The sequence below is a fragment of the Talpa occidentalis genome, unplaced genomic scaffold, assembly GCF_014898055.3.
Source record: "Talpa occidentalis isolate TD23 unplaced genomic scaffold, MPIMG_talOcc4v2.1 talOcc4.10, whole genome shotgun sequence".
Taxonomy (NCBI): domain Eukaryota; kingdom Metazoa; phylum Chordata; class Mammalia; order Eulipotyphla; family Talpidae; genus Talpa; species Talpa occidentalis.
Window position 1 is genome coordinate 46,647,701 of NW_023600993.1, and position 13,707 is coordinate 46,661,407.

Below are 13,707 nucleotides of genomic sequence, written 5' to 3' on the forward strand. Positions count from 1 at the left end.
TCATGCTTGTCTTATCATAGTGAGGAGTACTTTTCTAAACAGTAAAACAAAATGGCAAAATAAGAATATGGGCTCCCTGCATTAGCGATGTACTTTGGGCCCAAACCAGGACATTTTCCCAAGCTGGGAAATTCATGTATCAGTCAAGGGGCAACAAACCCTTTTTTCCCCTCTGGTCCAGACCTCCTCAATTCAGGTGGGGGGAGCGCAGAGACAGCACAAAGAGCCTTAAGATCAGTTTTCATACAGAAACACCTCAACATACAACACACATATCATCTAAATGTAAATATTCATCCCATTCAAAGATGAACTTGCTGTCCTGTCAAACTTTGAAGAGACCTTAGTAACAGTACGAACCTTTGCTGAAAAGCAGCTAAATTCCTTTTAGGTGGGTATTTTGATGTTACAAGTCTTTCAGTATTTGAATAAAATACAGGATTTGAAAATAATATAATCATGCAGTTATGACATGGTTTATTATAATAAGTGTCTAGGGAGGTACTAAATGCAGGAAGAAATGAGAAAAAATAGACATTTGTTTTGTTCCTCTGAAACAGAGGTTGTTAAATAGGTAACTTACATCTGATCCGTGAAAGTGTTTGGCTTGCCCCATGCAATGTTTTAAACAAAAACTGAGGCCACCCTTTAAAATTAGTGGAGCTCACTTAACTGTCTAGATTTTTGTCCTCTTGAAAAAAGTAGTTTGGTAACACTGGACCCATAGTTCTGCATGGCCTCAGTAAAAGAGCCTGCTTCCTTTACACAGCACATGCTAGTTTGTCATAGTCTTCACCCTCCTCTATTGTCTCCTTCTCATGAAGCTATTTTCTTATTCTTACATTTCTTCAGGCATTGGCAGGCATCATATAAAAATGCAGACTCTTCTAATTCCTTCCTTATACCAATAAGATATCAGAATGAAATACAGAATGTGGAATTGATGGGGGCTCAGCAACATCTCAAGCAGATCCCCAGATCTGCATATATGGGACTCTGGTCCAGGAAGACCAGGGATTTGTCTGAAACTCACAACTCACAACTCACAGTGGCATAACCAGCAGGTGGGTCCAGCCCTACCACATTCCTGCCCTTGTCAGTCTGTTGCACTCAGACCATTGCTTACTGAAGACAGTTACCAAATCCCCAGTCAGTACCTCTGACCACTCTCCTGTGATCCAGACGTACTCGCAGGGCTGCAAACTACAGATCTCACGCTCCGCAGGCCGCTGGCTCAAGTCGCAGTGCATGCCGTGAACCTCGCTGCCTTTGTCCTCATCCACACACACCACCTTGCGGTACCTGGATCCTTCGCCACAAGTCTTGGTGCACTGTGAGAGACAAACCAGACTGGTGTGGATATGAAAGACAATAGGTGACACATTATACTGTTAGTATAGTTATTTGTTTTCCTTCTCTATACCCTTTGAAACTGTGAGATCCCTGAGGGCAGGAATTGTCAGAGAACTCGTTATATTATCCCAGCTACCTACCAATGCTGCCCGTGGCATAGTGATCATCATTCAGCGAGCAACTCTGTCATGGGCAGAGTAGGAGTGGGAATGAATGGATTTTAGCTTCAGAAAGGACCTTAGAGCCTGTTTACTTCAAATACCCTTTCAAACATTGAACCTCTTCAAAATGCATGGCTGGATGGTTATCAGACTGGACTAAATACCTCGAGAGCCAGGGGAGTCATTACTTCCATGTTGCTCATTTCTTCCTGTAACACAGAACTAAACAGATCTCTGCAAATTCTAGCCTCTTGTCATGGCTGAACATTCCAGAGGAACATAACAGACATGTTTCCTTTCTCACTAGTAAAGTCCTGCCTGGGACATGCAGAGAGCTTTCTTGTGGCTCCTACTGTCTTTTCTTCCCTAGAGTGAATTGCTCTCATTCTCCCATTCCCCAAGATCTTAATAGGCATCAGGCCCTGTGATGGTTTCCTGGGTCAAGAGTGGACGTGAAGGGCACAGTTGCAGCTTTTCAAGAGAAGCAAATGTTTTAGAGGCAAAGGCAGACATTAAAGAAGTAACCAGCTCAGTAGTGAGATTTAGCAGATACAATAATCTCCATTTTTCAGATGACAAAACTGTAATTTATTTATTTTTAAAGATTTATTTATTTATGCAAATGAGAACTGGGGTACAGGTCAGATGTGTGGGGGTTGAGAGGATTCATCAGAGACAGAGTGAGGAATAGAACAGGCAGACTGACTGAAATACACTGCTGAGGGGAGCAGCGGGTGAGATAGGAGAGGTCTGCTGCACCATGTGGGTAGCTCCCTGGCTGGGGATTGAACTCGTGCTGCAGTGGCTGCAGACAGCTTTATAGGTTGTGTCTTAATCCCTTGCACCACTAGGGAGGCCCCAAAACTGGAATTTAGAGAGACTAAATGACTTGCTCCAGTCCATGCATCTCTTCGTGAGGGAGAGGGGAGAGATAATGTTCTTCCCATAAACCGAATTAATGAAATAGGGTATGTGGCATGTTTCATTCATCTCTGTGCTGTCTAGAAATGCCTTATCTTTTTGACTTAAATCCACAGCAACCTCCATGTTGTAAGTTCTACCATCTGTGTGGCTAAAGGCTTCCAAAAGCCCCTGCTATCTAAAGCCTGTGTGTCGGGCCTCCCCTGATGGCGCGGCCTCTGCAGTGCCGGTTCAATCCCCGCCCGCTGGGTGAGGGTCCCATATGGCACGCAGACCTCTCCTGCCGCCCGCTGCTCCTCTCAGCAGTGTATTTCTCAGTCTGCCTGTTCTGTTCCCCGCTCTGGCTCTGGTGAATTCTCTCACCCTCCCGCGCTTCTGACTGTACACAGTGCTTGTATAAATAAATAAATAAATCCTTAATAAATAAATAAATAAATAAAGCCTGTGTGTCATCCAGCATTTCCAGACTCAACTACTCTGGAATACCTTGGTAAGCTACCCCAGCCCTGTGCCGAAGATGGCTCCTGTGTTCTTCCCACTCCAACCATGTTGCCTCCAGGCCTTCTCCAGCTACTGTGAGTGGCTGCTGCTCTTATCCACATATTCCCTCTAAGGGTCTGCTGAGGGAGGGTTATAGGCCCCCACCTCGTTTGCTCACAGGTCTCCTTTGATTTTATGACCTACCTTGCACCAAAGCCATCTGTTTGGGTGCAGGCTTGACTCAGAAATCTCTTTCCTGATGTGCCCAAGCTATTTATTTATTTAATTATTTTTTGGTAATAAAATACACACTGGACAAAATTTACCATATTAACCATTGTCAAGTGTATGATTCAATGGTGTTAGTCATTCACAGTGTTGAGCCATCACCCCCATGGTCTAGTTCTAAAATATGGTCATTATGCCTTAAGGAAATTCCATGCCCCCACAGGATTGCTCCTTATTTCTCCTCACCCAGCCTGTAGCAACCACCAATCTGTTTCCTGTTTCTATGGATTAACCTATTCTGGGCATTTCATAAAAATGGAATGAGCCAAGATGTGGTCTGTGTGACTGGATTGATTTTCAAGGAGCATCCAGGTGGCAGTGTGGACTAGTATGTCACTCCTTTTCATGGCCGAATAAGAGTCCACTGTACAGACAGGCCATATTTTGTCAATTTCAATGTTGCTGGACAAGGGTTGTTTTCATTGTTTGGGTACTATGGATAGTGCTGCTATGACCAGGCACATTTGATTTCAGTTCTTTTTGGTCCATCCCTGACTGTGGAAATGCTGGCTTTTCTGGTGTGCCTTCTGCATTTTTGTCACTTCGTCCTTTTAGGAGTAGAAACACCATGCTGGTATGTCATTTGCAAACTTAACTGAACATTTCTGCTGTCTGGAAGCAAACCTCAATATCTAGAATATGGAGTCATTTGCAATTTTTCTGGGGTACAAACAGATATTGAAAGCACAGTGAGGTGAGCACAGAGGAACAAATCACTTCAAAATAGTGCATGAGGTTGCCTGTATCTGACTCCCTAGCTAAATCCCAGGTCAGTGATTTAGGGGTTTTCTGTTCCCCTAGAGTATGCCAGGACCAATAGTGAAGTAATGCTTTGTTTCTTCATTTAAGAAAGTGTCCAATCAGTGAGGGAGCTGCTTAATGTTAAAACACAAAATGAAACAAAAATAAGGGCTGATCTGTGATGTGTAGCTCTATGCAGAAGAAATATTTAACTTCCCATAGAAAAAGTAATTCCTTAGAAAAGCAGGACTTAGGTGACTCAGAAAAGATAATGATTATTGGGAAGCTAAAACCTGAACTAAACCTTCCAGTGTCCTCTCTCATTTTCCCTAAGCCCTGGGGATTTCATCTGTGTCAATAAGTAACAGTTTAGAGGAGAAATGCAGGGACCTTTAAATGCTTTCTGCTTTCTGTGTGTTTCTCCTTGGTCTTCAAGAATGGTTAACTACCGTAAAAACCACTTTGCCAATGGTGGAAAATGGAGCTGGGAAATCATACCTTGAAAACAACTTTAAGAAAGTTAAACTAAGTAAATAAGTGACTTACCCAATGTTCTGGAATTAGTCAATAGTAGCTGAGTCCTTTTCTTTTGGAGTCCTAAACCCTAACCAGACCATGGGGTTGGATAATCACAAAACAAACCCAGCCTGTGCTATAGGATTTTATTGGCTTTAGTGACATAATTTCCTCCACATCTCTAGGATTTATGAGTCTTCCCTCTTCCCAGGAATATGACCTAGAAAATTCTGAAAAATAGCTGAAAGTTCAACTAGCTTCATTTTTTAAAAAAGATTATATATACAAGAACTGGGGTACAGTCCAGAGGTGCGGGAGATGAAAGGATTCACCAGAGACGGAGTGGGGAACAGAACAGGAGGAATGACTGAAACACACTGCTGAGGGGGTCAGAGGGAGAGTCAGGAGAGGTCTGCACTGTGCCATGTGGGTAGCTCCCTGGCTGGGGATCGAACTCATGCTGCAGTGGCTGAGGATAGCTTCATAGGTTGCATCTTAACCCCTTGCACCACCAGGGAGGCCCATAATTAGCTTCATTTTAATTTCCAAAAGGTTTTATTAAATTTCATTATACCTTCTAGAAAAAAACTCCAGCAAGTATAAGTCACATCCCCAGCTTCCTTGAATTTTCGCACATGCTATAATTCAGAAAGCAAATAATTACAGTGCTGGGCTAATCTGGGGAGCATGCCCATCACCCCACTGGCTTCATGCTCCTTTTGACTAGCTGAAATGAACAGGAGGTAAATAATTTCCAAATTCAAGGGTGAGAAGAAACTAAAATAAACTTTTAAGGTACCGTTTTTAGTAGTCAGGTAGGCTAGCCACAGGGTGAATGTCTAAAAAGCAGGCATTAAGGCAATGGGATAGAACTTATTTTTCTTTAAAGACTGTAATCAGTTTGCTTTATACTTTTTTCTGGTATAAAGTCAAACCAGCTGGGGGGCAGGGGGAGGAGAAACTCACTTCTTATTTACATGCTCTAACTTTGAAGGTTGCCGATTTTTTCCACGATGAGAGAATTTAGTCATGGTGTTTCTAGTGCCCAGCCACCATCGTGGACAGTGCATGGACAGGGCACAGATGGAAGGGGCAGCCTCAGTGCTCCGCGTGTGCTCCACACAGGCTGGCTGTCTGATAATAGGGGGCGGCTATTACAAGTCATCCTCTCTTGCACTGCTTTCAATTACAGAAAGAGCAGCTTAAGTTATGGATTCTATTCTCAAAGCTCATTTTCAGTCAGGCATGTGGATTTGGACATGTTCACTCTTTAAAAAGAGTATATCTGTGAGGGAGAAAGGCAGACTCCAGGGTCACTTCCAACCAAGCACCTTCCCATGAAAGGCACAGACCCAGTGACACCTTCATGGCCCTCAGCCCCTGAACAGGACAGGACATGCTCCCCAACCCCCACGGCCAGGCACAACTCTAAAGTCATTCACTCATTCAACTAGTACATTCAGTGGGTCCACTTCTGGGGTGGGTGCTGCGGCCCAGGCCTGGCCTCTCCCTACTCACCCCCTCTTCCTGTTAAAGCACAGGGGTGGCTGCTCCCTCAGCGTTGAGCCTCATGGGTCAGGGCAGTGGGTGAGCGGGGAGCAGTGGGATGAATATGTTGGCCACACTGTGGCTGTGTGAGCAGATGTGGGTTTGGTGACAGAGTGTGTTGGAGTAAGATGGCCCCAGGGCTTCTGGAACAGTGACTCAATAGAAGAGAAGGGCCAGTGGTGGGAATCCCCACCATGAGGAAAAGGAGTGCCCTGGTTGAGGCAGATGAGGAACAGGAACAAAGGAGGAGAGGCGTTAACTAAGCAAGGAGGGAAGAGGGTGGCAGGGAGCGGTTCCACTTGCATGGAGGCTGGAAGAGCATGTTGTGGGGAAGAGGCAGGAAAATGACTACCGCAATTTGAGGGAGTTAGCATGTTTAATTTGAGCTGAGGATTCCAGAAGGTGGGCAGAGGCCAGGTCATGAAGGAGCCTGTAAACTTCCTACATTGCTTAGGAGAAAATCTGAACCCTTGCCCTGACAGGTGGCAGCTCTTGCTAACCTAGCTGCTGCTGCAGGCACCACCTCATGTCAGCCTCCTCGTGCCTTCACTCAGTCTGTCCCTGCCATGTTGTGCTTCTGTCCACAAACACACTGGGCTCTCTCTTTCTTCTACCTGGAGTGGCCTTCTCTTGCCCTTCAGCCTACCACCCTTGAGAAGGTGCCCTCCTCACCCCCCCAATTGTGTCTGCTTTGCCACCTGGTTCCCCCTCCCGGCACTCTGCACAAACAGCAATTTCACAGAACATGTCTGTCTGCCTGCTGGGTCTTCTCTCCTGCTGGACAGTCACTCCCACCACAGCTTTCCCTATTCCCCATGGCATCCCAAATGCCTAGTGCCTGGCACCTCATAGTTTAGTCCATTTCGTTGACTAAACAAATGAGGGAACAAGTAATAACACGTTAATATCTGGCCTTCACACACATCAAATCCTGATCGTTCCCTACTGTAAACTTCATAAAATCTTTGTAACCAACTGACCAGGGACCTGCTGCCCATTTCTGACTTTACTACGTGAAGGGAATGAATTTAGGAATCGTTCCATGGCTGAGCTCAATAAAAGACTTTCGGACCCAAATAGTCATTAAGAGTCACCCTGGTTCCTGCAATGGGGCAAACAGCCATGGGTTGGGAAGTTTTGCAAAGGCAGGACACATCCAAGCACAGCTTGTCCGTGGTGTCATAAATAAATCAACAGCTGTTCTTACACTGTGCTTACTTACTCTAAAAGACATTTGAAAATATCATGATAATAAAGAGCTAAAGAAGAAAGGCCATAATTGGTCATATTGTTTTTTAATTTTCCTTCCCCCTCCCTCCTCTCCCACACCTTCCCTCCTCGCTCCCTTCCATCCATCTATTGTTTTTTTTTTAAAGATTTATTTATTTATTTTTACAAGAACCATGGTACCAGGGTACATGCTAGATACGCGGGAGGGTGAGAGGAGTCACCAGAGACAGAGCAGGGAACAGAACAAGCAGACTGATGAAATACACTGCTGAGGGGAGCAGAGGACGCGACAGGAGAGGTCTGCCGCATCACGTGGGACCCTCTCCGGCCAGCCCGCCAGGATGGAACTGGTGCTACAGAGGCTGTGGACAGCTTCACAGCACTGCACTCAACCACCTGTGCCACCAGGGGAGGCCCTATTGTTTTTTTGTTTGTTTGTTTGTTTGCTTGTTTTTTTGGCTACAACCAGAATTTATTTGTTTCTCACCACACAATGATTGGCCAAAAATTATTATAGTATTAACTAAATGTGTATTTAAAGGTGATTCTTTTATACATGAAAAGTGCTATAACCATTTTCTAGTAAGCCATATGGAATAGAGATCATTAAGTATATTGGACATTAAGAACAGAGAATGGAATATCTACATACACCATTATAAGAGTCTTATAATAAATATTTAATTTCTTGTTAATTATCAACATATCAATTGTAAATCAATCATGTTTCCATCAATGTCTCCTTTCTATAGTCTCTATTCCAAAATTTTCATGAAGCACTATTTTAAATCTTGCTAGTGTATCAAACAGGGGGAGGTAGAATATAAAATAAAGAAAAAAAATTAAAAATCATAGGTAAAAAAATCTGAAAAAGGCATTTGAAAATGGAGATAATTTCAAAAGTTTGACACTATTTGAATGACTGTGATTAAGAGACTAAAGCTCTATATAAAAACAAGACAATAACGCAGCAGTAAGAAAAATTCCCGAATTTCCATCTATGTTTTGTCCCTCCATTCCTTCACAGAATTTTTCCTCCAACAAGTGTCCTTAATGTGCTAAGGCCTCTGCTCAGTGCTGGGGGAAATCTGGCGAGCAAGCTCTCTGACCTCAAACAGCTGATAACAGAGACAAAGAAAACAGGCAATTATATTTCGGAGTACCTACTGCTAATGCTGAGTATTTTTCAGGTACCATGAGAGCAGAGAGGAGAGTCACCTGACTCAGTCATTAGTGGGAAAATGGGATCACCAAGGGTGCCTGGGAGGAAGTGGTGTCTTGATTAAGGACTGAAGGATGAGCAAGGTTGACTTAAGTGAGAGAAAGAGCAGGGCAGCCTCCTGTGATACAAAGGTAGAGGGGGAAAAAAGAACTCCAGCAAATGGTATTTTTTTTAAAAAGAATAACACTTGCACAATCTGGAAGATTTATTCCTTAATGCTAGAGAGCCATAAGCCACACCTAATTGAAATTTGATAGAAAGACTGTGGTAGTTCTAGTAACTTAATGTCAGATTATAATACTATTAATGCATAAATCCTTTAGGATAGTGATTTTCTGAAGAATTAAAAGGCTTTTCCCCCTCAAACAGCCTCATGAACATTATAATTCTAAAGTAAGTAAAATCAAGCATCATGAGGCCAAATAACACCCTTTGAGTTTGTGGGTGATATCAAAAGCCTGCCCCTCTCATATCCGGGCTGACCTGAACTGCTGGTTAGTGCAGGCCTCTGTGCTGAAGAGATGTGGCATTTGTAGAGTCCTAACATGTTCTTGGCACTGAACCCACACCCAATCTCACTTAATCCTCATGGTGCCCCTTCAGCAGTCTGCCATAGAATTCCCACATTGAAGACGAGCTAACCAGAGCCCAGATACTTGAAGGCTATCCCACAGAGCCACACCATCAATGGTCTTTAGTTTACAACATACTGTTTCTAGAACATAAAAGGTCACAAAGCTGGATTGAACATTCTCTAATTATCTGGTCAAAACCTGGAAGGCCGGCTCCATTCTCACAGCGCCAGGAAGGCACTCTGCTGCCCCTTCTCCTGTGAGCCACCATGCCTCACATTGAGCACAGGAGGTCCACTGAGGCATTCCAACATCAGGACACCCCAGTGACATGGCTTAAGGGCTGAAGGTCAATGAACTTATCAAGAATTTCATTTTTAAAAGGGGCTAGAGGTGCCAATCCAGCAAAGGAAATTCTGTTTTGATGCTAGGTCTGCAGTCCAAAGATAGATAAGACATTGAAAAGGAAGTAAAATAATTCTCCTCAGGTGCAGGTCCACATGGAGAGGGTAGAATATAGTCAGAGCAAGTGTACCAGAGGTCAGGATGGGCTTCAAATTCCAGTCTTACTACTGGGAAAATGCATGAACTTAGATGAATTAACCTAGCTAAGCCTCAAGTTTCCTCATCTTTAAGTAAGGATAAAAATATAATTACTACTCAGAGAGTTATGAAAAAGGTTAAATGAGGTCTTCCATATAAAAATGCTCCATATAGTCTTTGGTCCATGGCTTAATAAACAATAAGATGTATTTTTTTTTTTTTTATCATCAGTAGTTCAGCCATTTGACTCTGCCCCTCTGGTGGAAGCTCCCCAATTGGAGGCCCTGGTATGGCTCCCTTGGGATTGTGCAGTATCCCACCTTTGTAGTTGTGCAGTGTTCAGCCTGCGTGGTCATACACAGTGAGCATCTCTGAGGAGCATGCTGTTTTGGGCATGCTTCTCAAGGCGATGCCTGGCTTATTTTTCACAGATAGGTGACGCCATGTGCTATGGGCCTGGCGTGACCTGCACTTGCCAACAAACAGGTGGGCTTTATTGTCCACAAAGAAAGTCAAAGGGCAAATGCCCCCTCAAAAAACAAACAAGAGCTCTGAGGTGGTTGCTAGGGAGTGCTGAGAAGGGGGCTTTCTGCTGGGTCCCCAGCACATGCACTCAGTGGGCTCGGGGGCTGTGGCTTGCTCACTAAATTTTGGTCAAGATGTCACTAGACAAGGGAAGGAAAGTCAAGGCACATATCTGTTGGAAGTATCAGGTAAGAGGTAGAAGAGTGAGGGGGTGCTAGAGAAGGTGGGAGCTAGGAAGGTGAGGACTATGATTGAGGAGAGCTGGCAGAAGGGCATGCTATACTGTTATGTGACCCCAATTTCCCATTTAACAGGAACACTTTTTTCCCTTTACGTTGTTGCTCATTTTTGTACAATATTTGATTTCTTCCCTCAGGTGTCATCCCTAAATCTCCCGTCACCACATCACCCACCCATGAACTATCACCATAGTCCCTTAACAAGGACACTTTTTATCATCACAATTGGAGAAATTAATAATGATACCAGGACTGTCCTAGGCATTAACCAGCACCATCCCAGGCAAACAGGAGTGGTCGCCCTAGGCCTGAACTGCCCCAGGAGGTGGTGGTTGCCCAGCGCTCTCAACATCTATTCTCAGCCTGGGAAAATGCATGAACTTAGATGAATTAAGCTGAGGACTTCATGAGAGGGCATATACTTTGCTGTATATGCAGCAAAGACATTTGATGGGGCTTCTCCCTCCTTCTTCTAGCCTGAGCCCCACTTTGCCAATTTTTGTGGGTGCCTCTCAAGATGCTCTCTCTTCCCTTCCCAACCAGGTCCAACTTCTTCCAACCACTTCTGATTCAGGCAGATAACAAAGCATGTTGGCAAGATAGTAACTATTGGTAACTATTAGATAGTAACTGTCTCATTGTTTAAAGCATCTTTTCTCTTCTTGAGAACAGTTAATTTCTGTAAACTATTAAATATAGCTAAGGTCAGCCATCTCCTTAGGTCTTCTGTCCTTCTGCTCTTCCACAGATATAGAGCTTGACAGCATATTTAATAGAAGAATTTTAAAGGCTCCATCTGCAGAGCACACGTGAGGACATAACTTTCTAGGCATATTTTGCATGATCTGAGAAGAGGGTTTTCTCAGTGCTTATGTAGCAAAGTTTTTCTACTCTGGGATTCAGGAGGAATTGTTTTTTTTTTTTTTTAATTTATTTATTTATACAAGAACCGGGGTACAGGCCAGATGTGTGGGAGGGTGAGAGGATTCACCAGAGACAGAGTGGGGAACAGAACAGGCAGACTGACTGAAATACGCTGCTGAGAGGAGCAGAGGGGCAAGACAGGAGAGGTCTGCTGCACCATGTGGGTTGCTCCACGGCAGGCAGGGATTGAACCAGCACTGCAGAGGCTGTGGACAGCTTCACAGCACTGTGCTCAACCGCCTGCGCCACCAGGGAGGCCCCAGGAGAAATTGTAAATGGAGCTTTCATTTTTTGGATTGGCTCTAGCGTTTTCAAAAGTTAGCTAAAGCATGAGCAGTCAATTTAGATTCATTTCTGAACACTCTCTTACTTTTTGTTCCTTGGACAGTTACAAGGGGTTGAGTTCAGCATGAGATGAAGAGGGAGAGGGATGAAGCAAGCAGTGGTAGGTTTGAACAAGACTTACAAAGAGAATCAAGAGGTAACATTGAGGGAGACAGAGAAAAGGAGCCTCTTTCTTCTATATCTGAAATTGTCAACTCCAAAACCGTTCTTTTTCTCAGAACCACATGACATAGATATTGTTATGCCCATTATACAGATGGCAAAACCAAGGGGCAGAGAAATTAAGGATCCTTGTTCAAAGTCAACATTGATATTACGTGGCAGTATTCAAATATAAATCAGGTGTGCAGAATCCTATAGTCCTTGGGGTTTCCAATAATTTGTGTGACTGGAGAACAATTCATTTGAAATTTAACTTCTGTAGTCATTCCTCTCTGCCAATTTTTGGTGGAAATACAACAATTAGAAGGGAAATAAGTGAAAAAACTGAGTAGACTGGGGGCGGGGGTGAGTTTCCTATGGAAAAGAAGTAATTGCAAAAAATGGGGCTAATTCATCAGGAGAATGAGAGAGAAGTATGGAAGGCTGAATTCACACAAGAGTTAAGCATGCAGCTATAAGAAAACAAACACATTTACAACTGCATCTAAAAGAATAAAATTAGTAGGAACAAATTTAACACGGAAATGAAAGATCTATACACAGAAAATTGTAACATACAGATGATAAAAATTGAAGAAGGCACAAATGAATAGAAAGCCATTCCATGTTCATGATTAGGAGAATTAATATTTTTAAAATGTCTATACTACCCAAAGTGATCTACAAATTCAATGCAATGGATATCAAATTCCAATGGCATTTTTTCATAGAAATAGAAAAAAAATCCTAAATTTTGGAGTCACAAAAGACCCCAGACAACCAAAGTGATCTTGACAAAGGATACCAAAGTTCGAAGAATCACAGTTCCTGATTTCAAAATATATTATAAGGCTGTCATAATCAATACTGTATAGTAACTAGCATAGAAACAAACACATAGATCAGTGGAATAGAATCAAAGAACTCAGAAATAAACCCACAGGCCTTTCAATTTATGACAAAGGAGCCAAGAAATTATAATGGACAAAGAATAGTCTCCTCAATCAATGGCTTGGGAAAAATGGATAGCCACATGTAAAAAGCATGAAACTGGACCACTACCTTACATTTCACACAGAAATCAACTCAAAGTGGGTTAAAGGCTTCAACATAACACTCGAAACCACAAAACTCCTAAAGAAAACACAGGGATTCAGTTCCCTGAGGATCTTGGCCATTGTTTTGTTTTGTTTTATTTTATTTTTTTATTTGGCACTAAAATCAAAGGCAATAGGAGAAAAAATAAAGAGGTGGGACAACATCAAACTTAAAAACATCCGCATAGTCACAAAATGAAATCACTAGCAAAATAAAAAGACAACCTACCAAATGGCAGAAAACATTTGCAAATTATAAATTTGGATAAGGGTTTAATATCCAAAAATATAAAAAGAACTCATTCAACACAATAGGGAAAAAAATAAGCAATCTGATTAAAAAATAGGCAGAGGAACTGAATAGACATTTTTACAAAGAAGGTAGATAACGGCCAACAAGTAGAGGGAACATTGCTCAATATCACTAACCCTCAGAGAAATGCCAATCAAAACCACAATGAGGTATCACCTCACACCTGTCAAGATGGCTGCCATCAAAGACAAGAGGTAACAGTATTGGTGATGAGGTGAAGAAAGTGGAATCCTGGTGCCCTGCTGGTGTGAAGGTAAATTGGTCTAATAACTGTGGAAAACAGTATGGAGTTTCCTCAAAATATTAAAAATAGAACTATCACGTGATCCAGAAATTCTACTTCTGGGTATGCAATAGCTTAAAAAGATACCTGTACCTCCAGTTCACAGTCTCCAAGACACAGAAGCAACCCTGGCGTTCATCCATGGATGAGTGGAAAAATGACAACATGGTATATATATGTACGATGGGACATTTTCAACCATAAACAAGAAGAAAGTTCTGCCACTTGCAAAAATACAAATGGACCTTGAAGGCATTATGCTAAG

The 13,707-nt window shown here is 42.8% G+C and overlaps 1 protein-coding gene across 3 annotated transcripts in view; it reads right to left on the reverse strand.

Annotated features, from left to right (window-relative positions):
• Nucleotides 1-13,707, reverse strand: part of ADAMTS9 (ADAM metallopeptidase with thrombospondin type 1 motif 9) — a 166,631-nt gene that overhangs the window by 24,304 nt on the left and 128,620 nt on the right. For all 3 annotated transcript variants that reach the window (XM_037492298.2, XM_037492290.2, XM_054695303.1), the window contains one exon: nt 1,158-1,331. In XM_037492298.2, the coding sequence (XP_037348195.1) occupies nt 1,158-1,331 (174 nt within the window). The remainder of the gene's footprint in view (nt 1-1,157; nt 1,332-13,707) is intronic.